The sequence below is a fragment of the Meles meles genome, chromosome 6 (assembly GCF_922984935.1).
Source record: "Meles meles chromosome 6, mMelMel3.1 paternal haplotype, whole genome shotgun sequence".
Taxonomy (NCBI): Eukaryota; Metazoa; Chordata; class Mammalia; order Carnivora; family Mustelidae; genus Meles; species Meles meles.
In genome coordinates, this window is record NC_060071.1 from 72,677,799 (window position 1) to 72,701,155 (window position 23,357).

Below are 23,357 nucleotides of genomic sequence, written 5' to 3' on the forward strand. Positions count from 1 at the left end.
CAAAAACTGAATCCCTTCACCTCATACCTTGTCTCTCTTCTACTCTATCCTTTACTTGCCCCCATCTCAATAACTTTCCTTATATTTTGCCTTTACCTTAGAATAGCTGTCCAAAATGCTACCAGCTTTTTCTAAAGACAAGTTTGAGAAATGTTCAACTTAACTTGTAATTCATGACTCCCCACCCACAGTTAGTCTAGATACTTACCTTCATTAACATTCATAAAGCTACTATATTCATATATATACTATATGGGCGGTTCCATTTACTGGTAAGTGATGCTGTATATACCTGTGGGTGTTTCCACTGGGAAGCTCATTAATCCTTCCCTGGGCTCCCAAATCAAGCAGAGAAGGATATGATTCCAAGACCCAAGAATCAGCCCCTCAAGTACTTATGAGCACTGCAACATACCTGGTCACTCAGGGTTGGGCATAAATCCATCTTCAAAAATCTAACTATCACCACAGGCACAACGGAAGCCACTGTTGTTAAGAGAATAACAAGCCAGATGCACTTCTGGGTCAAAGAATGTCGTACATTTCCTATTAAGAAAAAATAGACATAATTATACAAAACATACTGAGTTCTTGAATAGATAGACTCCTTGTTTATTCCCATAATGTCTTTTTTGAAATGGTGAGGTTTGGGCTACCTAGGGAGAACCACTAGGTGTCTTCCCCAGTATGTACTATGTTCAGAGGTGATGAGAAGGCAAGAGTGGTATGATCACCACCCTTGGGAACTGCTTCATGGCACAATCACTTAGAGATAGCCCATCAGGGCCAAGTGTTCTCCGACCTAGACTCAGTCCAGCTTCGCTCATGAAGTAGATTCTCTCGTGGAGACTCAAGATCCCTCAACTACAAAGCAGCCCTGATTTTTAAAAAGTACATTTGCTATTATAGATTCTTGAATAAAACTGCCATATCAAAACTACACAATGTATGTGTGGGGTGCAGGCACAATCTTAATACCTCTGGTAATAGGAGAGCTTTACCTAAAATGGGCCAACCTTAATAACTCAGGCGGCAGCCTCAGAAAACCTGCCTCAAAGGGACTTGCTGATCTCTCTGACACTCACTTGGTTCTGAGGAACTCAAGATTCCAAGGAGCTCAGAGATGCTCCTGGGTTTGTGAAAAGAGCATTCCTCTCACTGACAGACTTCAAATGCAGCCAACCAACATGCTAGTGCAATGCTGTGGCGAAACTCCTTCCCAAGTCTGAAGCCAGTTTTCTTACTTTATACTCACACCTCATATACTGAGATGTTTGTTTAAATAAAACAATGATGGTCAGTTAAGCAGACAGACAAAGTCTACAGGAACATGCCAACCCTGTTTATATGCCCAAAATAAACTTTTTTTTTAAATTTATTTATCTGACAGAGAGATCACAAGTAGACAGAGAGGCAGGCAGAGAGAGAGAGAGAGAGAGAGGGAAGCAGGCTCCCTGCTGAGCAGAGAGCCCAATGCGGGACTCGATCCCAGGACCCCGAGATCATGACCTGAGCCGAAGGCAGCGGCTCAAACCACTGAGCCACCCAGGCGCCCCCCAAAATAAACTTTTGTCTCTGTTGGTTTTCTAGGGATTTGCCACAATACCTTCAATTATCTAGGTCCCTTCTCCCAAAGCTAAAGTGTTAACACCATTTGAATGTGTTTTGGGTATGAAGGCTTGGCTACTGATTGGTATGTCTGCATTTTCTGGCTTTGGAGGATAGAATTTGCCCACCAAGAGCAGTAGATTACAGTTGCCTGGGCAGAAACAAACTTGACTCAATAAATTAAATGTCTCTTTGAGCTCCTTGAAGCTTAGTACCCCCAGGCATGGCTGGGAAAACAAGCTTCACTTTAAAACCACACTCCTGCTTGCTGCTGGCTACTAAGGAAAAAAAAAAAATTTTTTTTTCTTAAACCCCAATGTTGATCTAACTTTTGAGAATTCTCATTGGAGTTCAGTAATTAATTCCTGGAATGACATGTGCTTAGCTGGAGAGAGTGGTCCCCACACAAACTACTTTCTCCAGTTGAGGCATTCCAGGCTCATTATGCATGTTAAAATGATCTCTTAGGACTAGAAGTCTTCTCGCCAATGCACTGAACTTTCAGAAAACGAAAACAAAAACAAAAAAAAAATGGAAGAAAATAAAAAGAAAAAAGGAAGGGAAAAAAACCCTAGAAATAGTTAAAGGTCATTCTTTTGTAATATGCTTATTCTTATTCATAACCATCATGTTTCTACATGGCTGCAATCTTTTGGCAAATAAAGTATTAATGTTACATATTAAGTAAGAATGGTGCAATTTAAAGATTCCCATGTACATTCAAAGCAAGGCAAAAGATGAAGAACAACATTATCAAGTATATGTGTACATTTAATTGGAATTACAATTTCAGGTGTCTTTGCATCAGTGGAAATGTATAACCTTGTAGTTGCTCTTATTTTGCCTTCTACATAAATCAGTTGTCTAAGAATTATTTTCCTGGATTTCTTAGACTAAATTCCTTAACTCGTGGATGCAAATCTCAGTCTCACCTGATAAAGATCAAGAAGGTTGATAATGTGCATCTCTCTTTTCCAGTTTGATGGGACAAACTGAGAAATACCACTGTTACCAACTTATCTCACACACATTAGAGATTTCAAAACTTCTGAGAAAGTATATTAATAGCCTCATTGTGTAGTAAAGCTCAGTGGCCCTCTGGGAGTCATTTTGAAATGTGGAATACAATGATGATAAGCTCCATAGACAGACCAGATGTACATTCTTTGTTGTATTACAGAATCTCGGGGTTTTAAGTTATTTTTGGAGTTCCTGTGCTCCCCATCTGCTGTTCAAATCAGTCTGCAGTGTTACCAACCAGTAATCAAGACACAGTTGCTTGAATCATAATCATCATCTTCATCATCACCATCATTATGGTTACCATTTACTGAAAAAGTATGATGTACCAGGCTACATGCTAAGCATTTTATATGCATTGTCTCATGTAACCCTCACATTTCCTAGGAAAATAGAAACTATTTTCTATTAATATCTCCAGTTTAGAATTTAGACATCAAGACATGAAAAGAGAAAGAAATCTGCCCAAGGTCACCCAGCATTTAAGTGGCAGAGCTGACACCAAGAGCCCTGGCTGTCTAACTACAAAGGCTCCTCTTTGTGCCCCTTATGGACTAATGTCCAGCAATTCTTCGAGTGCTCAAAATTATACATAATTTCTTTCCTATCTAAATGCAAGTAAGTTCTACAGGTGAACTTTGGCAGTGATAATGGTGATAATGTGGGATCAAAGGAAGAACCCAAGATTTCTTTCTCTTCCTTCTGTTATACATAAACTCTTTTTTACAGGCCTTCAGGTAGCCCTGATCTATGTGCTATGTCTCTTGTTTGCAAAGGGACAATCTATTACATCTGGGCTGTTGGGAACCTATAAGCAGCTATCACAGTGATTCTACATCTGGCAGGGACAGCAGAAACTAATCTTTTGGAGCTCTTCTCAAGCCTGAAAGACTTCAGATGCCTGGCTCCATCCATTCCTAGAGAAAAGATTATTAGGCATCCCTAGTCCCACCCAACACAGAAAATAAATTACACAGACAAATAAATAACAGCATGATACCAGACCCCCATAGATAATAGGACGCAACTTACCAACAAATGGAAACTGGTTTGGGAAGATGCCAAAGATGCCATTACTGTGCATTGTAAATAAAATGGAGAAATAAGTGGCAACGCTGCCCCAGATGAAGACATGATTAATGACAGTCCAGTAGCTGGTATCCAAGGCTATCTGTAAATGAAGTCAAATGCAAAGGGGGAGGTCTCTGAGGATTAGAAGAGTACCATTATACGGAGTGATGTATTCCCGGAACAGCTCTGTGAAGAGATGGTTGCACATATCTACCAGCCAACCACCGGTACTCCTACTTCCTGCACCACACTGGGAACTGACCTGACATTTCTAATAGACAACTGAGTTTAGAAATTACATCTGCAGGCCATTATAGCTACCACGGTTGAATCAGAATCAGGAGACAAAATGTTAACATTTTATGTGAGAAATAAGAAAACAGAATGACTTCTACTTTCAAAGTTACTTTCCTGGAAACCTATAAACTTCCAAGACTTTCCAAATTGCTCTTAAAGCATTTCTGTTGGGGGAAAAAAAAAATCTTTAGTAGTGATCAAGTGCAACATTTTATAATCTGTATGTAAGTTTTCACATGACTATTTTACATGGGCATATTCTGTTTTACATCAATATTCTAACTCATTTTGCTGATGCTTATTCTTAAATTATTTAATAACAAAGAAAATCCTTAATCCTCTTTTGTCATAGAATTCAGAAGCAAGGATTCATGGTGACCTGGGAGCTTGTTCACAAGCTCTTCTCTCTCCCAATAACTTGTTGTGGCAACACACTAAAAAGGGCCTGCTACCAGGGAATCAAGGTGCCACTGGCAAATATGAACCCTGAGTTTTCAGAGAAAAACAAGTAGGTTCTGGAAACATTATTTGCATCTCTGGGCCCAAGTGGTCCAAGTGAAGGTTTGCACTTCTAGCAGAGTCTTCTTCAAGACCACAGATTTCTCACCTGTCTGAGGGGGTCCGACTTATATAGTAAATAGACCTTTCTCTGCATAGGGAGACACACTTCCACTTCCCACTTGAAGTTAAGTGTTTTTTAAAATCTTGTCCCATTAAAAAAATGTTGGCAGCCTTGGATATAAACTGCAGGGGTTATAAAAGGACAGCTTTTTTCTCTCATGAGGCCTGAAAACAGAGAGTCCTGCCATCTATCCTCAGCAATGAGATGCTGGAGTTCCAGTTCATTTGGCTGCCAAGACATTAGGCCAAAATCTTCAACTGTACCTTCCACCACCTGTCAATTGATCATCAGCAAGAGATACCAACCTGTATGGTTGGTATCTGACCTGTATGGGTATGAGTAGAAAAATCACAACCAATTAAACAGGATTCAACTGAGAAAAAGAGAGAGAGAGAGAAGAAAACGGAAAAAAAAAAGAGAGAAGGTGGCTCCTATTGAGGCAGAACTAATGGAAAAGACAGATAAGCACTATAACCAAATAATAATAATAATAATGAGAACTCTTAAGGGGATGCAATTAGATCACAGAAAAATAAAATTCTGGAATAAAAAAACATTATTTCTGAATTTAAAAATTCAATAGAGAAACCAAATAAGAATAGTCACTGATGAGAACTGAATTAATATTCTGGAAAAAACAAATGGAAATAATATCTCACAACACAGAGCAAAAACCTTGAAGAAATGGAAACCATGTGCAAAAAGACAGGAGACATGGACGGCAAATCCATAGATTACAGATCCACGGTCCTAACATATAAATAATGGCACCTTAGAGCAAAAGAAAGAAGTAACAATCAAAGAAATGACAGAAGAAAACTGCTCTGCTATCATGAAGAAATAGCAAGATTTTCAGATGGAGACGGCACTCTAAATCCTAGGAAAATTAAAGAAAGAAGTTACATAGTGACATTTGTGAAGACCCAAGACAAAGAACACAGACTTCCAGAGAGAAAATATATTACTTAGAAAGGAAAGAGGATCAAACTAAGATCAAACCGCTACAGTGAAACCGGGTATCAGCAGAACAACATTTACAAAACACCTAAAGCAAAAGTCTCTGACTCAAGAATCTCATGCTTACCCAATGTATCATTTAAATGGAAAGAAAAGAAAAAGGTTTGAGCTCAAAAGTATACTCAAAAGTATAACATTTATACACCCTTTCTGAAGAAATTACTCAAGGAAACTGCTGCAAATAAAAATTCAATTAGGACTAAGACTTCAAAAGCCTGGAAGACGAAGAGCATAAAAGTGATGGTGAGCAATGATTCTTAAAATTTATAGTTGGCTCTAAATGAGTAATAATGTGAAGATGAGCTATAGTATTAATTTACCAAAAAATCTGCAGTGGTCAAAACATATGTTAAAGGAACATTTAATAACACAATGGAACTACAATTCTAGATGATTAACATACAAGAGGGGAATAGGAGCAGGGAGGAAGAAATAAGTAGATACATCTCCAAAACTATTTAACTTGGTAGTGGACAAGGGATGGTGTGAACAAGATAGTGAAATGTTTGGTGAAGGATATAGTTATTATTTAATTTTGGTATATCACTATGGAAATAGAGATTTAAGAGACTATGAAAATGGGAGAAATCACTAGTAAAATGGGAATGTAAATAATAAAACTTGTAAATTATTTATGACAAATGAGATATTTAAAATCATGATGCATCTGAGTATGAAAAGGAAAAAATGGAAATAAAGAATTTAAAGTAATCATAAAATAACATGAAAGGAGCAAGATAAAATATATGTTACTACAATAAAAATGAGTAGTTTAACTGCCTTATCAAAGGGGAAAATCCAAAAGAATGAGATAAGAAAGCAATGAAAACGAAAGGATGGGTCTAGATTACATATCAGGTATATGCAGGCTAAGAAAAGCAACAGAAGTAAAACTAATATTAAAAAAATGAAATTTAATTAACATTTTATCATTAAAAAAAGATTAAAACTATAAATACTACAAGTAACAATCCAGAACATTGCATTGCAAATAACATAGCCTCAAATTAAATAAAGTCTCCTTAAAGTAGAAGAACTCGGTAAGAATCGTAAGCACAAGAAAAAATTTAATACACTTCTCTCAGTATCTGACAAGCATGGTGGTTCTCTGAAAATCTGTGGCTAAACTGGCATCCAGTCCTCAGTGTGATCAGAGCCAAGCTGTTAAGAGGTAGTAATCATGTTTTCACTACAAAAATGCAACCATATGGCTGGGTGTTGCTCCCAGAGGTGCCATGCTTGGCTGTGGTTCTCCCTGGTTCATTTGTCCTCCTGAAGATTCTGGAGCTTCTGCAACTATAATTCTTTTTGGAAAGTAATATAGCAATATTAATGAAACTTAAAATATACGTATTCTTGGACCTAGCAATAAAAAGAACAAAATACAATTCTTTATCCATCATCTCAGTAAAAGTTAGTTCTGACTCCAGAAATTTCATTTCTAGGAATTTATCTGTCAGTACATAAAATGTATCTTCTAGTATATGCCTTGTAGCATTGTTTCAATAACAGCAACAACAAAAGAAACACCCTGGATGTCTATCAATAGAGGGCTGGTGAATAAATAACTATATATATCCATATTGTGAAATTCTGTGCAGCTCTTAAAAAGAGTAAAATAGCTCTGAATGTGTTGGTTTGGAAAGCTGTTCAGAGTATCTTGCTAAGTAAGAAAAGCATATTATAGAATAATATGCTACTATGCTGCCTTTTTCTTGAATACATATGTGTGTGTCCCAAAGCAAAGAAAAAATATGGAAGGAGTTAAGCTATAGTTATCATAATAGTAGTTAACCAGGGGAACATGGGGAAGAAAAAGAAGGTGGTTCATTTTATTAAACACTTCTATAGTGTTTGAAATGTTAAAAGGAGCATTATATGATTCAAATAACCAAAAAAAACTGATTTTTTTAAAAATAAAGACTGCTAAAGTTTGGCCTATGGCATTAGCAGGACACACAAGATTTATAACTGTAATTATAGACCATGGAAATTTTATGGGAGCTGTTACCCCAATGACAAGTCAAGCTTAGACAGCGAGGAAAGGATATTAATGCTGCTGTCAAAATGAGCTTATTCACAAACTCCTGAAACTTATTATTCTACATATTAAAGCCAGAAGTTTCTGCTTGAAGCCAAAATTGCGGAGTTTTCATGGCTATAAACATTTATGAGCTCAGGTCTGAGAATTCTATGGTAAAGCAGACATTTTCAGGGCTTCTGAAAAATATAAGTGGAAGACTAAAATGACACTAACTGGGAATCTACATTCCTCAAGTTGAAGTTTTCACATTGAAAGAAGACCTGTGTGTAGGTGTCCCCTTGTGGAAGACAGAGGTGGACCATGAGTTCCCTGTAGCATCCCACTTCTCCCTATAAAGAAAGGAGGTTCACATAGACTTGGAGTTGGGGACCTGAGATCAGATCTGTGTTCAAATGCTGGCCTGCCACTTTCGGTGTGATTTGAACTCTAACAAGTCTATTTTCTTATCTATAGTAATAGTATTTATGTTTCAGAGGACTGGGAAGAGGATTAAGTGAAATAATGGGATTATCTGAGAAATAATTCATTTGTATAGTAAATGTGCAATTAATGGGAGCTGTTGTTACTCTGAAACTCAGAAGCCCTGACAGAGGCAAGTGGGCCAAGTTTGCTTTCTGTAACTCTGAGCTCTCTTCTTTATTCTCCCAAAGATTCTCTTTTCCCCAAACCCCAGTGTTTCTAGCTTTAGGACTCCTTACTTTTCTTTTCTTTTTTTTTCTTTCTTTCTCTTCCTTCCTTCCTCCATCCCCCTTCCTCTATACAGACAAGAAAGTATCTGATAGCTTCCTTTATGTTCAGTCTAATCTTTGTTCTCATACATCCTGAAAATTTACATTTTAACCAGTCTTACTGTAGAATAAAAGACTTTGCCCTGGACCACATTGGAGTCAGAAAGGTCTGAGTTCCAACCCGGGATCAGGGACTCACTTTGTGACCTCAGGCAAGTCACTTAACCTCTCTGAGTTTCATCTGTAAAAGGGGACAATAATACCTACTGAATAGTGACACTGAGAGGATTAAGTATAATTTATGGTATCATTCATAGCAGTGATGATGACACAGGTTTCTGAAGGCTCCCATCAAGGACAGGCCTGCTTTGGTAAGAGATAAGATGGGCATGTAACTAAGACGGGAGGGATAGTTGTGTACCTCAACCAAATTCTTCTCACTTCCTTTATTCAACTTCCACCTCTCTCTTCATATCTTTCTGCCCTTACATCCATTCAACAAAAACTGATTTGTGTCTGACGCTGCAGTTTATGTTGGAGTACAGCAGTAAACAAAGCATGCCACAACTTGGAAATTGGTGTCCATTCTCCCTCATACCTACTCCGCTTCCAGACCTCCATCTCCAGCCTGGACCTCTCCTACATTGTCCTCTTGCCAAAAATGTCCTCCGTCTCCCAGGTGATTCAGGACCCTCCAGCACTCAGAATTAATGGCGGAGGGTATGGGTGAGGGGAGAGAGAAATCAGGTGGAGTAGAAATCTCTGGGACAGGAGTACGTGGATAAGATCTAGAGGACATCAGTTTGTACATGGCAAAGAGGGGACAGCCACCCAGTGGTGAGACCCAGCATTTCATCTTTGTGAGTACAATTCTGTGTGTGCATTACTGCTTCCCAAGTGTGCCTAACTACCCCGTAGCCCATAATAATTGTATTGTAGGAAATGCTTGCCCCACGTTTTTCATGGAACACTCACAAATGCCTTTATTAAAAATCACTGACTCAGAAAATAAGAGTACTGGGTCCTCATCCTAAACTGGCAATGCCATCACTATGTGATCTTGGGCAAATCTTGGGCCCCAGTCTGATATATGAACTTTAAATTATACTGCTATGGTTTTAACATATGACAGCCAATTCTTTGAAATTCTGCTAAGAAATGGAGCTTAATTCTCCCCTTGAATGGAGTGGGCTAGATTTAGTGACTCACTTCTAATGAATAGAGTACAAAAGGGAAACGTGGTTTATAATGGAGAAACCTGAAAATCATCATCTTAACAAGTAACCAAGGTCACTGTCACCAGTAATAAGTCATGCTGATATCACATGATCCCTGACAGGATGTGACAAGAAGGTATATCAACCTTTGTGATTCTTCCCCCAAATCCCCAATCTCAATCTATTCCTAAGAAAACATCGGAAAAATCCAGAAACATTCTATTGAATACCTGACCACTGTTATTCAAAAGTGTCAAGGCCATGAAAGACAAGGAAAGATTGTCGAAAGTCAACTGCAAGAGACAAAGGAGGCCTTACAACTAAATGCGATGTAGGACCCTGGAACAGACTAAAGGTCAGTAATGGAGAAAATGAGGAAATGTGAATTAAGTCTGTAGTTCAGTTAATAGTATTGTACCAATGCTATGTCTCTTTTTGTGAATAAACAATGTTTTTACCTGGTGATTCACAGACCTGTACCCCTGGGGATAAAAATACATTATATGTTTATAAAAAATAAAAAAATAAATTTAAGGAAAGTCAAAAAAAAAAAAAACCAATGTTTTTAAATTAGATTGTTTCTGTGGTCTCTCAATTTGTGAAAAAGGAAAAACGGAACTATGACCTCCAACAGCAACAGTGTACTTTATGGGGAAAGAGCTTCTAAGTCTAAAATCAGTATAAAAACACAGGACTGGCCTTGCTATGACAGCATATAAGAAAACAAATTATGGACAAAGAAAAAGAGAAAAAGATACATAGGTATATCAACAAGCTTTTTTAAATTAAAAAGATAATGCTAACCAAAAATTGTAGAATTATGAAAAATAGTTTCTCTAAGCATGAATGTCCCTCATATCCTTTCTAGCAATTTTTTTATCCTTACTTATATAGCAGATGATGTTAATGACAGTTTGAAGAATATTTCCCATTTGTTTCTTACTTCAGATATTGGTTTTTTATCTCAGTTACTGTCTTCCAAATGATCTCTTGGAGTGCCAAGTAAGAAGCCTGATCTGGTGAATAAATAAGAGATGTCCCACAGCTGTCCTCCCCATCAGGAGGAGAATCCAGAGAACAGGAAATGTGCCCTCATGGCGAGGAGTGGATCACCTAATTCTCTAGGCTAGAAATACAACAGTATACACAGTCTGCTCAGTGATCAAAAGGCAAAAAATAAAACACGTTGGAGTGTCAAGTATAACAGTAAGAACTATAAGAAACAATGGAACAATAGCTTCTTGTGAGGTGATATTCACCCTGTCCCAGTAATAGACTATCAGAATGAATGTCTTAGCTATACAAGATGCTTTCAAGTTACTCCATTATTTCCCTCTCTCCCAGAGAATGAACACAGGGGAACTAGACACGGAGGGTTTGCAAAGCAACAGCATGCTTTATTTAGTTATAAGAGAGACAAACAGAACTTTCTGAGCGGAGAAATCTGGTTCTGTTTTTGGATGCTACCTGTCTGATTCTGAATTATGAACTTCCAAGATGCCAAGTGTTAGATGGCTTTGGTATAGATTAATAAATTTTAAATCTCATTTTAATGCCTGGAAATTATTAAGTGATAGAAATCATGGGAAAGCTTCTCTCTGCTATTGTTAGAAAACTTTTCTTTTCCAAACCCAAGAAAGAAGCAGTAGTGTAATCATTTTTCTTTATGTACTACACTCCGCCCCAAGAAATAATTAATTGTGAGGTTTCTACTAACACAGAGGTTATAGACACTAAATGCTAATTTACCACATCTGGTCATTTACATTAAAGCTTTCTGTTTTCATCTCAAAATGTGTAGTTAGAAAACTCCAAGATTCCTTCAGGGTTATTATTTTTTGCCCCAACAAGTAGACAAAAACAGTCAACAAAGAAAACGAATTTTAAAAGTTGTAAAGCCATCAGGTTAACATTTTCAGCAACAGGATTACCTGCACACTGACCACAATGACCAAAGATGTAGCCATGGTAACTGCAAAAGACTGGTAGTCGGCTATGTGCTGCCCATCCTCTCCAGCTGCATTGTAAAAGGCTCCATAGGGGATGAAGAAAAGGGCCAGCGAGGTGTAGATGCCATGTGCCATGCAGATGAAAAATTTACGCTTGTTAAACAGTAGGTTCAGCTGTCCAGGTTCGTAGAGCTGGGGATAGTCCATGCTGTTCTGGTCACTCACATCCTATCAACAGAGTTACTTCAGTGGAGGAGGTTTGAGGAGAAGTTGGAAAGGTCCTGAATTCCCCATCTTGGGAAACAGCAAGTGCATGTCTAAGAATACCCTATAAATACTATTCACTAGCTTGTTTTCACTCCCATGATAACCAAGAAGATAATCAAATGATCCCAATTTTATTGAAGAGGAACTTGAGTCTCCAAGTGATACTCAGGAGAGATCATATAGCTTTTACAACAGAACCAGAATTTGCACCCAGATCGTTGGCTTCAGAATGAAGTTTCTTTACTCTCTTACAACTGTACTCATGCTCCCAGGATTCTAGTACATCACGTGCAGCCCATGGGGTCCAGGGATTAATTGCCAAGACAGGGAGGGTAGTGGCCAGGAGATGGCAGCAGAGAGCTGCAGAGTTGGACTTGGCCTGTCTGAGTTCTGGGAGGGGAGGGAAGGAGAACAGGGAAAGGAGAAAATTGCAAGTGGGATTCCAGGGGGAAGGAAGCTGAACCTGAAGAGCTGAGTGTTCTACACAGTGAGAATTCTGATACCAGCTGTTCAAGACAAAAAACTGAAACAATGAGAAGGAAAGTTTGGCCCCCAAACAGGGTCCTGGGAGAAACTAAAATAGTGCTTCTCAAACTTAATGTGCACACAAACCACTTGGGGAGCAAATGATGATTCAAAGGTTGGGGTTAGGGTCTGAAACTCAGCATTTCCAACCAGATCCAAAGTAATGCTTTGAGCATCAAAGCCAAATGCCCGAACCAAAAGGAGGCAAGGCCTGACCACTGAGGACATCAGAGGACTGGAAGTAGAGGGGAAGCAGCTAAACAAGGAGCAACACAAGCATCAACTCTGGGGACAGACCAAGTTCCATTTCCTGCTTGTGGAATGGCCATGGTCTTGTTGAATGGGGCCCCATGAAGAACATGACATACTCTGAGTTCAAACCGCAGTTCCACGGCTTAGCAGGTATATGGTTTTAAACCGGTTATGTAACCTGTCTGAACCTCAGTTTCCTTATCTCCAGACATGCAAACAACAGTCCTCTCTCACAGGACCCTGTCATGATTAAGTTCATGTATACAGGAGAGTTCTTGCCACTCCATAAGTAGTAAATAACAGATGCTTCTATAAATAATAATACATAAAATAATGATGATGATGATGATAATAAATCATAATAGTGGTAACAGCAGAGCAATCTCAAAGTCACGTGGCCTGGTACTAGGCTGAATTCTGTCACACACTGGCTGTCTGGCTTTACAGCAATGACTTGAGCCCTGGTTTCCTCTTTATAAAATGAGTGGATCCTAGATGGTCATGGAGGCCTTGCAGCATCACATTCCTTGACTCTGTGATCAGTTTAGGGGCCAAAGTTGACAAAGTGGAAAAGGATAGAGGCAGACACTCAACTAGATGGCAATAAGGGGCCTCATTATATATTTTTTTCGAATTGCACAATAGCCATCTTTTCCCAGAACCGGTCTTATTTTTATTATTCTATTCCACATTCTGAGCAGTTATGAAGCACCAAGAAAAGAAACACTTATAAACATGGGTACTTGGAAATGAATATGCTTAACCCTTTACATCTAAGGTCTTCAAGAGTTCATTACTTTTTTACAGAATTCCACAAAATATGTTGTTCACAAGCTGCCCTTTTTACATACAAGAAGTGAGACACCTAACTAACAAAGGCACAGAATGGGAGAGTGGAATAAGCTCATAACGTGAAGATTTATATTGTGCAAAAGACAGCTAACTTTGGGCCAGAAAAATGAGGCCTAGCTAACAGGTCTAACAACAGCCTGGAGAAAATCTGGTCTCCTCAAATATACTTTCAAAAAAACATTTTTTAAAAATAATACACTCTAATTGTGCCATGGAAACTTCTCTGGCTATCTTTCCACTTCCCCACAGGAAGCCAGACATCTTCCCCCTTCCAGGAAGTACCTTCCAAGGCCATAAGTATGCCAAGAATCCACCATTTTTGTAACTGATTGCCTCCTCTCTCTCTTCCCAAGAATTCTGAGCTAGAAAAAAGACTGTGCCCTTCTCTCCATCACTGTGGGGCTTCATATATTCCTCTGCCATTGGCAGGGTATCCTACTGGCCTCTAGTTCTCATTCTGAGCTGTGCTGGCCAAGGAAATCTCACCACAAATGTGGGCCCTCTGCCTTCCAACGATGAGTTCCATCATTTTCTATCTATCACTGCATGGTTCTCTGTATTCAGGGGCTAATGCATCATTTCCCAGTGTTTGAACCACAAGACACTAGTTCTGAGGCATATTAATAGGTGTTATATAAAAAATACATAAATAGAAGTATAGTCATATAAGCCTGGGAAATGCTGGACTAAAATGAAATTAGAGACCATTTCATGTAGGATATCTCAGAGGCCTTAGGGAAATAATGTGGGGTGTGAATCTCAAAGAGGAGGATAGCCTAACTTTGATCAGAGAACCGTTTGGTGGGAGAAGGATGTGGAAGGGTTTTAGATCCATACAATACCTGTTAAAACAACTGAACTTCTAGGACTCTTTCCATGATTTGTGCTTTCTCCTTAGAAGCTAAAAGCAACTAAAAAGTATCCAGAGAGCAACATAAGTTATAAAGACAGAAAAAAAAAATACATACCTGGTCAAAAATGCCCATGGCTAAAACAGGCAATGATGTGTAGACAATGTTAAAAAGGGTAATAAACCACTGGTCATAAACAGTCTGAAAAGAAACAATATATCAGTGAGAAACAGCATCCATGAAAGAATATTCCTTTTTAGGTTTTTGGGTTAAATATCTCAATTTCCTGAGATGAGTGAAAGTTTGATATTAGAGACAAACATGAGTTCTCCCCTAGGCTCTCTCTCTTATCAGCTCTCCTGTCTCATTGGAATACCAGACCCTCTAAACTTCAAATTCTTCACCTCTAAAATAAAGCCATGCTCTCCGGTTGTAGTGGGATGAAAGGAGACCACATACGCAGAACACCCAACATGACATTAGACACATGGAAGGCCTAAAACCCCGTGGTGGGGTATTTCATTCTTCAGGGTTTCAATGGCTTATATAGTTAATCCAATGATCTGATCTAAGTGACAAACAAAAGATCCACTAAAATCTTCAGAGGGAGATGCAGAAATGAACCTGCCAGCTCAATCCTGTGTTCAAATGGAGAGTTTTTTTTCTTGGGAATTGATTTAAAGCAAAGTGGGCATGCAGCTAGTCGCTCAATACACTGGGTATAAACAAGTTAGACAATTAAAATATCCCCTAACACTTATTTAGAGTACTTCCTTGCATGAGCCTCACTAAAAGTCAATGAGGCATATGAAACAGTTGTTATATCCCCATTTTGTTGGTAAGCACATAGAGATGTAGAAAAAAAATGTAATTAATATTATAGAGCTTATCACATGCAAAGGCAAAAACTAAAACCTAGGTCTCTAGCTCCTAACCGACAGTCTGGTCTATCATTCTATCATCCATTCACCCATTCATTCATTCAATATTTGTCAAAAATCTGTGATGTGCCAGGTACTAGGTTTTAGGCAATGGTAATTCAACATGCTATAATCACATACAAACTCTTCATAAAATTTGCATTCTGATGGTGGCAAAAAATAAGCAATTAATAATAAATATACATATACTTATATATTTATATGAGTAAGTAAGTAGATAATAAATACTAGGGAGGAAAGGTGGATAGGAAATGTCAGAGGATTGTAATTTTAATAAGGTGACTGGAGAAAAAGCTCACCAAGAAGTGACATTTGGAAAAGATCTAAAGGAAATAAGGGAACAAATTATCAATTATGCAGCTTTCTGGAACAGAAGCACTCCATACTGCAAGTAGATCCCATGAGAAAATCCTGGGGAAAGAAAGCATCTGTTCAGAGGACAGCGGGGCAGCCCAACATAGCCAGTTGGATCCTATGTAGGTAACCATGGCTTATTCCCTAAATGAAATGAGAAGACACTAGAGAATTTTTTTTTTTACCTTTTTTGGAGCTTTTTTTTTTCCCCATTTTATTTATTTTTTCAGCGTAACAGTATTCATTCTTTTTGCACAACACCCAGTGCTCCATGCAAAACGTGCCCTCCCCATTACCCACCACCTGTTCCCCCAAACTCCCACCCCTGACCCTTCAAAACCCTCAGGTTGCCCCAACCTCCCACCCCTGACCCTTCAAAACCCTCAGGTTGTTTTTCAGAGTCCATAGTCTCTTATGGTTCGCCTCCCCTCCCCAATGTCCATAGCCTGCTCCCCCTCTCCCAATCCCACCTCCCCCCAGCAACCCCCAGTTTGTTTTGTGAGATTAAGAGTCATTTATGGTTTGTTTCCCTCCCAATCCCATCTTGTTTCATTTATTCTTCTCCTATCCCCCTACCGCCCCATGTTGCTTCTCCATGTCCTCATATCAGGGAGATCATATGATAGTTGTCTTTCTCCGATTGACTTATTTCACTAAGCATGATACGCTCTAGTTCCATCCACGTCATCGCAAATGGCAAGATTTCATTTCTTTTGATGGCTGCATAGTATTCCATTGTGTATATATACCACATCTTCTTTATCCATTCATCTGTTGATGAACATCTAGGTTCTTTCCATAGTCTGGCTATTGTAGACATTGCTGCTATAAACATTCGGGTACACGTGCCCCTTCGGATCACTATGTTTGTATCTTTAGGGTAAATACCCAGTAGTGCAATTGCTGGGTCATAGGGTAGTTCTATTTTCAACATTTTGAGGAACCTCCATGCTGTTTTCCAGAGTGGTTGCACCAGCTTGCATTCCCACCAACAGTGTAGGAGGGTTCCCCTTTCTCCACATCCTCGCCAGCATCTGTCATTTCCTGACTTGTTAATTTTAGCCATTCTGACTGGTGTGAGGTGATATCTCATTGTGGTTTTGATTTGTATTTCCCTGATGCCGAGTGACGTGGAGCACTTTTTCATGTGTCTGTTGGCCATCTGGATGTCTTCTTTGCAGAAATGTCTGTTCATGTCCTCTGCCCATTTCTTGATTGGATTGTTTGTTCTTTGGGTGTTGAGTTTGCTAAGTTCCTTATAGATTTTGGATACTAGCCCTTTATCTGATATGTCGTTTGCAAATATCTTCTCCCATTCTGTCAGTTGTCTTTTGGTTTTGTTAACTGTTTCCTTTGCTGTGCAAAAGCTTTTGATCTTGATGAAATCCCAATAGTTCATTTTTGTCCTTGCTTCCCTTGCCTTTGCCGTTGTTCCTAGGAAGATGTTGCTGCGGCTGAGGTCGAAGAGGTTGCTGCCTGCATTCTCCTCAAGGATTTTGATGGATTCCTTTCTCACATTGAGGTCCTTCATCCATTTGGAGTCTATTTTCATGTGTGGTGTAAGGAAGTGGTCCAATTTCATTTTTCTGCATGTGGCTGTCCAATTTTCCCAGCACCATTTATTGACGAGGCTGTCTTTTTTCCATTGGACATTCTTTCCTGCTTTGTCGAAGATTAGTTGACCATAGAGTTGAGGGTCGATTTCTGGGCTCTCTATTCTGTTCCACTGATCTATGTGTCTGTTTTTGTGCTAGTACCATGCTGTCTTGATGATGACAGCTTTGTAATAGAGCTTGAAGTCTGGAATTGTGATGCCACCAACTTTGGCTTTGTTCTTCAATATTCCTTTGGCTATTCGAGGTCTTTTCTGGTTCCATATAAATTTTAGGATTATTTGTTCCATTTCTTTGAAAAAAATGGATGGTATTTTGATAGGGATTGCATTAAATCTGTAGATTGCTTTAGGTAGCATAGACATTTTCACAATATTTATTCTTCCAATCCAGGAGCATGGAACATTTTTCCATTTTTTGGTGTCTTCCTCAATTTCTTTCATGAGTACTTTATAATTTTCTGTGTATAGATTCTTAGTCTCTTTGGTTAGGTTTATTCCTAGGTATCTTATAGTTTTGGGTACAATTGTAAATGGGATTGACTCCTTAATTTCTCTTTCTTCAGTCTTGTTGTTGGTGTACAGAAATGCAACTGATTTCTGTGCATTGATTTTATATCCTGACACTTTACTGAATTCCTGGACAAGTTCTAGCAGTTTTGGAGTGGAGTCTTTTGGGTTTTCCACATATAATATCATATCATCTGCGAAGAGTGATAGTTTGACTTCTTCTTTACCAATTTGGATGCCTTTAATTTCTTTTTGTTGTCTGATTGCTGAGGCTAGGACTTCTAGTACTATGTTGAATAGCAGTGGTGATAATGGACATCCCTGCGGTGTTCCTGACCTTAACGGAAAAGCTTTCAGTTTTTCTCCATTGAGAATGATATTTGCGGTGGGTTTTTCATAGATGGCTTTGATAATATTGAGGTATGTGCCCTCTATCCCTACACTTTGAAGAGTTTTGATCAGGAAGGGATGCTGTACTTTGTCAAATGCTTTTTCAGCATCTATTGAGAGTATCATATGGTTCTTGTTCTTTTATTAATGTGTTCTATCACATTGATTGATTTGCGGATGTTGAACCAACCCTGCAGCCCTGGAATAAATCCCACTTGATCGTGGTGAATAATGCTTTTAATGTACTGTTGAATCCTATTGGCTAGTATTTTGGCGAGAATTTTTGCGTCTGTGTTCATCAAGGATATTGGTCTGTAGTTCTCTTTTTTGGTGGGATCCTTGTCTGGTTTTGGGATCAAGGTGATGCTGGCCTCATAAAATGAGTTTGGAAGTTTTCCTTCCATTTCTATTTTTTGGAAGAGTTTCAGGAGAATAGGAATGAGTTCTTCTTTAAATGTTTGGTAGAATTCCCCTGGGAAGCCGTCTGGCCCTGGGCTTTTGTTTGTTTGGAGATTTTTGATGACTGTTTCAATCTCCTTACTGGTTATGGGCCTGTTCAGGTTTTCTATTTCTTCCTGGTTCAGTTGTGGTAGTTTATATGTCTCTAGGAATGCATCCATTTCTTCCAGATTGTCCAATTTGTTGGCGTAGAGTTGCTCATAGTATGTTCTTATAATTGTCTGTATTTCTTTGGTGTTAGTTGTGATCTCTCCTCTTTCATTCATGATTTTATTGATTTGGGTCCTTTCTCTTTTCTTTTTGATGAGTCTGGCCAGGGGTTTATCAATCTTATTGATTCTTTCAAAGAACCAGCTCCTAGTTTCATTGATTTTTTCTATTGTTTTTTTGGTTTCTATTTTGTTGATTTCTGCTCTGATCTTTATGATTTCTCTTCTCCTGCTGGGTTTACGGTTTCTTTCTTGTTCTTTCTCCAGCTCCTTTACGCGTAGGGTTAGGTTGTGTACTTGAGACCTTTCTTGTTTCTTGAGAAAGGCTTGTACCGCTATATATTTTCCTCTCAGGACTGCCTTTGCTGTGTCCCACAGATTTTGAACTGTTGTGTTTTCATTATCATTTGTTTCCATGAATTTTTTCAATTCTTCTTTAATTTCCTGGTTAACCCATTCATTCTTTAGAAGGATGCTGTTTAGTCTCCATGTATTTGGGTTCATTCCAGCTTTCCTCTTGTGATTGAGTTCTAGCTTCAGAGCATTGTGGTCTGAAAATATGCAGGGAATAATCCTATTCTTTTGATACCGGTTGAGACCTGATTTGTGACCCAGGATGTGATCTATTCTGGAGAAGGTTCCATGTGCACTAGAGAAGAATGTGTATTCTGTTGCTTTGGGATGAAATGTTCTGAATATATCTGTGATGTCCATCTGGTCCAGTGTGTCATTTAACGCCTTTATTTCCTTGTTGATCTTTTGCTTGGATGATCTGTCCATTTCAGTGAGGGGAGTGTTCAAGTCCCCTACTATTATTGTATTATTATTGATGTGTTTCTTTAATTTTGTTATTAATTGGTTTATATAGTTGGCTGCTCCCACGTTAGGGGCATAGATATTTAAAATTGTTAGATCTTCTTTTTGGACAGACCCTTTGAGTAGGATATAGTGTCCTTCCTCATCTCTTATTATAGTCTTTGGCTTAAAATCTAATTGATCTGATATAAGGATTGCCACCCCAGCTTTCTTCTGATGCCCATTAGCATGGTAAATTGTTTTCCACCCCCTCACTTTAAATCTGGAGGTGTCTTCGCGTCTAAAATGAGTTTCTTGTAGGCAACATATTGATGGGTTTTGTTTTTTTATCCATTCTGATACCCTGTGTCTTTTGATTGGGGCATTTAGCCCATTAACATTCAGGGTAACTATTGAGAGATATGAATTTAGTGCCATTATTAGCCTGTAAGGTGACTGTTACTGTATATGGTCTCTGTACCTTTCTGATCTACTACTTTTAGGCTCTCTCTTTGCTTAGAGGACCCCTTTCAATATTTCCTGTAGAGCTGGTTTGGTGTTTGCAAATTCCTTCAGTTTTGTTTGTCCTGGAAGCTTTTGATCTCTCCTTCTATTTTCAATGATAGCCTAGCTGGATAGAGTATTCTTGGCTGCATGTTTTTCTCATTGAGTGCTCTGAATATATCATGCCAGCTCTTTCTGGCCTGCCAGGTCTCTGTGGATAAGTCTGCCGCCAATCTAATATTTTTACCATTGTATGTTACAGACTTCTTTTCTCGGGCTGCTTTCAGGATTTTCTCTTTGTCACTAAGACTTGTAAATTTTACTATTAGGTGACGGGGTGTGGACCTATTCTTGTTGACTTTGAGGGGGGTTCTCTGCATCTCCTGGATTTTGATGCTTGTTCCCTTTGCCATATTAGGGAAATTCTCTCCAATGATTCTCTCCAATAGACCTTCTGCTCCCCTCTCTCTTTCTTCTTCTTCTGGAATCCCAATTATTCTAATGTTGTTTCGTCTTATGGTGTCACTTATCTCTCGAATTCTCCCCTCATGGTCCAGTAGCTGTTTGTCCCTCTTTTGCTTGGCTTCCTTATTCTCTGTCATTTGGTCTTCTATATCACTAATTCTTTCTTCTGCCTCATTTATCCTAGCAGTGAGAGCCTCCATTTTTTATTGCACCTTATTAATAGCTTTTTTGATTTCAACTTGGTTAGACTTTAGTTCTTTAATTTCTCCAGAAAGGGCTTTAATATCTCCAGAGAGGGTTTCTCTAATATCTTCCATGCCTTTTTCGAGCCCGGCTAGAATGTTCAGAATCGTCATTCTGAACTCTTGATCTGACATATTACCAATGTCTGTGTTGATTAGGTCCCTAGCCTTCGGTACTGTCTCTTGTTCTTTTGTTTGTGGTGATTTTTTCCGCCTTGTCATTTTGTCCAGATAAGAGGATATGAAGGAGCAAATAAACTACTAAAAGGGTGGCAAAGACCCCGGAAAAATGCACTGTAACCAAATCAGAAGAGACCCCAAATTGTGGGGGGGAGAAAGGGGATAAAAACAGGTTCTTTCAGAAAGTGGTTGATTTTCTGTTTCTAGAGTTGCTGTTCTTCTTCTCTTCGCTCTCCCGTTGGATTTGTAGGTGTTTGCAATGTTTAGATAAGCTATCGAGCTGATCTCTTGCTACCTGATGTAGTCTCAGGCTGCTACTTCTCCGCCATCTTGACTCCTCCACCGACACTAGAGAATTTTAAGCAAAGGAAAGCCTGATCTGATTTGTATTTTAGCAGAATCACCCTGGATTCTTGCACTGAGAACAGACTGAAGAGGGGCCATGATGGAAGCTGAGAAACCAATTAGGAGGCTAGTCCAGTAGCTGGATGGAAGATAGAGGTGGCTGGGTCAAGTGACCAGCGGGCAGGTGTGCTGAATTCTGAATATACTCTGAGGGACATATTATTCTTAGAGAAGTTCTGAAAGCAATGAGGAATCTTAAATGCATATGTTCCAAACAGAAGTTAAAGGTAGATTCCATATAGTTATATAATTAAGGTAATCCATTAAATTATGTCCTGTGCATGTAGGTTATATCAAAGAGAAAATATTTTGGTGTCTTTGTTGCTAAATCTCGATTTGGATTACCTGTCAGTTGCATTTCTTTACACCAACAACAAGACAGAAGAAAGAGAAATTAAGGAGTCAATCCCATTTACAATTGTACCCAAAACCATAAGATACCTAGGAATAAACCTAACCAAAGAGGCAAAGAATCTATACTCAGAAAACTATAAAGTACTCATGAAAGAAATTGAGGAAGACACAAAGAAATGGAAAAATGTTCCATGCTCATGGATTGGAAGAATAAATATTGTGAAATGTCTATGCTACCTAAAGCAATCTACACATTTAATGCAATCCCTATCAAAATCCCATTCATTTTTTCCAAAGAAATGTTACAAATACTCCTCAAATTTATATGGAACCAGGAAAGACCTCGAATAGCCAGAGGAATATTGAAAAAGAAAGCCAAAGTTGGTGGCATCACAATTCCGGACTTCAAGCTCTATTACAAAGCTGTCATCATCAAGACAGTATGGTACTGGCACAAAAATAGGCATATAAACCAATGGAACAGAATAGAGAGCCCTGAAATAGACCCTCAATTCTATGGCCAACTAATCTTCGACAAAGCAGGAAAGAATGTCCAATGGAAAAAACAGCCTCTTCAATAAATGGTGCTGGGAAAATTGGACAGCCACATGCAGAAAAATGAAACTGGACCATTTCCTTACACCACACACAAAAACAGACTCAGAATGGATGAAGGACATCAATGTGAGAAAGGAATCCATCAAAATCCTTGAGGAGAACACAGGCAGCAACCTCTTCGACCTCAGCCGCAGCAACTTCTTCCTAGGAACATCGCCAAAGGCAAGGAAGCAAGGGCAAAAATGAACTATTGGGACTTCATCAAGATCAAAAGCTTTTGTAGAGCAAAGGAAACAGTTAACAAAACCAAAAGACGACTGACAGAATGGGAGAAGATATTTGCAAACGACATATCAGATTAAGGGCTAGTATCCAAAATCTATAAAGAACTTATCAAATTCAAACCCAAAGAACAAATAATCCAATCAAGAAATGGGCAGAGGACATGAAACAGACATTTCTGCAAAGAAGACATCCAAATAAATGGCCAACAGACACATGAAAAAGTGCTCCACGTCACTCGGCATCAGGGAAATACAAATCAAAACCATAATGAGATACTACCTCAGACCAGTCAGAATGGCTAAAATTAACAAGTCAGGAAATGACAGATGCTGGCGAGGATGTGGAGAAAGGGGAACCCTCCTACACTGTTGATGGGAATGCAAGCTGGTGCAACCACTCTGGAAAACAGCATGGAGGTTCCTCAAAAAGTTGAAAATAGAGGTACCCTATGACCCAGCAATTGCAATGCTAGGTATTTACCCTAAAGACACAAACGTAGTGATCCAAAGGGGCACCTACACCCGAATGTTTATAGGAGCAATGTCCACAATAGCCAAACTATGGAAAGAACCTAGATGTCCATCAATAGATAATGGATAAAGAAGATGTGGTATATATATACAATGGAATACTATGCAGCCATCAAAGGAAATGAAATCTTACCATTTGTGACGACATGGATGGAACTAGAGGGTATTATGCTTAGCAAAATAAGTCAATCGGAGAAAGACAACCATCATATGATCTCCCTGATATGAGGAAGTGGAGATGCAA

At 38.8% G+C, this 23,357-nt stretch overlaps 1 protein-coding gene across 9 annotated transcripts in view; it reads right to left on the reverse strand.

The window, feature by feature from the left end:
• The window catches only part of ATP8B4 (ATPase phospholipid transporting 8B4 (putative)), a 289,860-nt gene that overhangs the window by 3,645 nt on the left and 262,858 nt on the right, over positions 1-23,357 (reverse strand). For 7 of the 9 annotated variants that reach the window (XM_046009963.1, XM_046009960.1, XM_046009964.1 and 4 more), the window contains 4 exons: positions 14,438-14,521; positions 11,556-11,801; positions 3,661-3,799; positions 416-546 (listed from right to left, as the gene is read on the reverse strand). In XM_046009963.1, the coding sequence (XP_045865919.1) occupies positions 416-546; positions 3,661-3,799; positions 11,556-11,801; positions 14,438-14,521 (600 nt within the window). The remainder of the gene's footprint in view (positions 1-415; positions 547-3,660; positions 3,800-11,555; positions 11,802-14,437; positions 14,522-23,357) is intronic. The other 2 variants (XM_046009966.1, XM_046009967.1) reach the window with 2 other exon arrangements.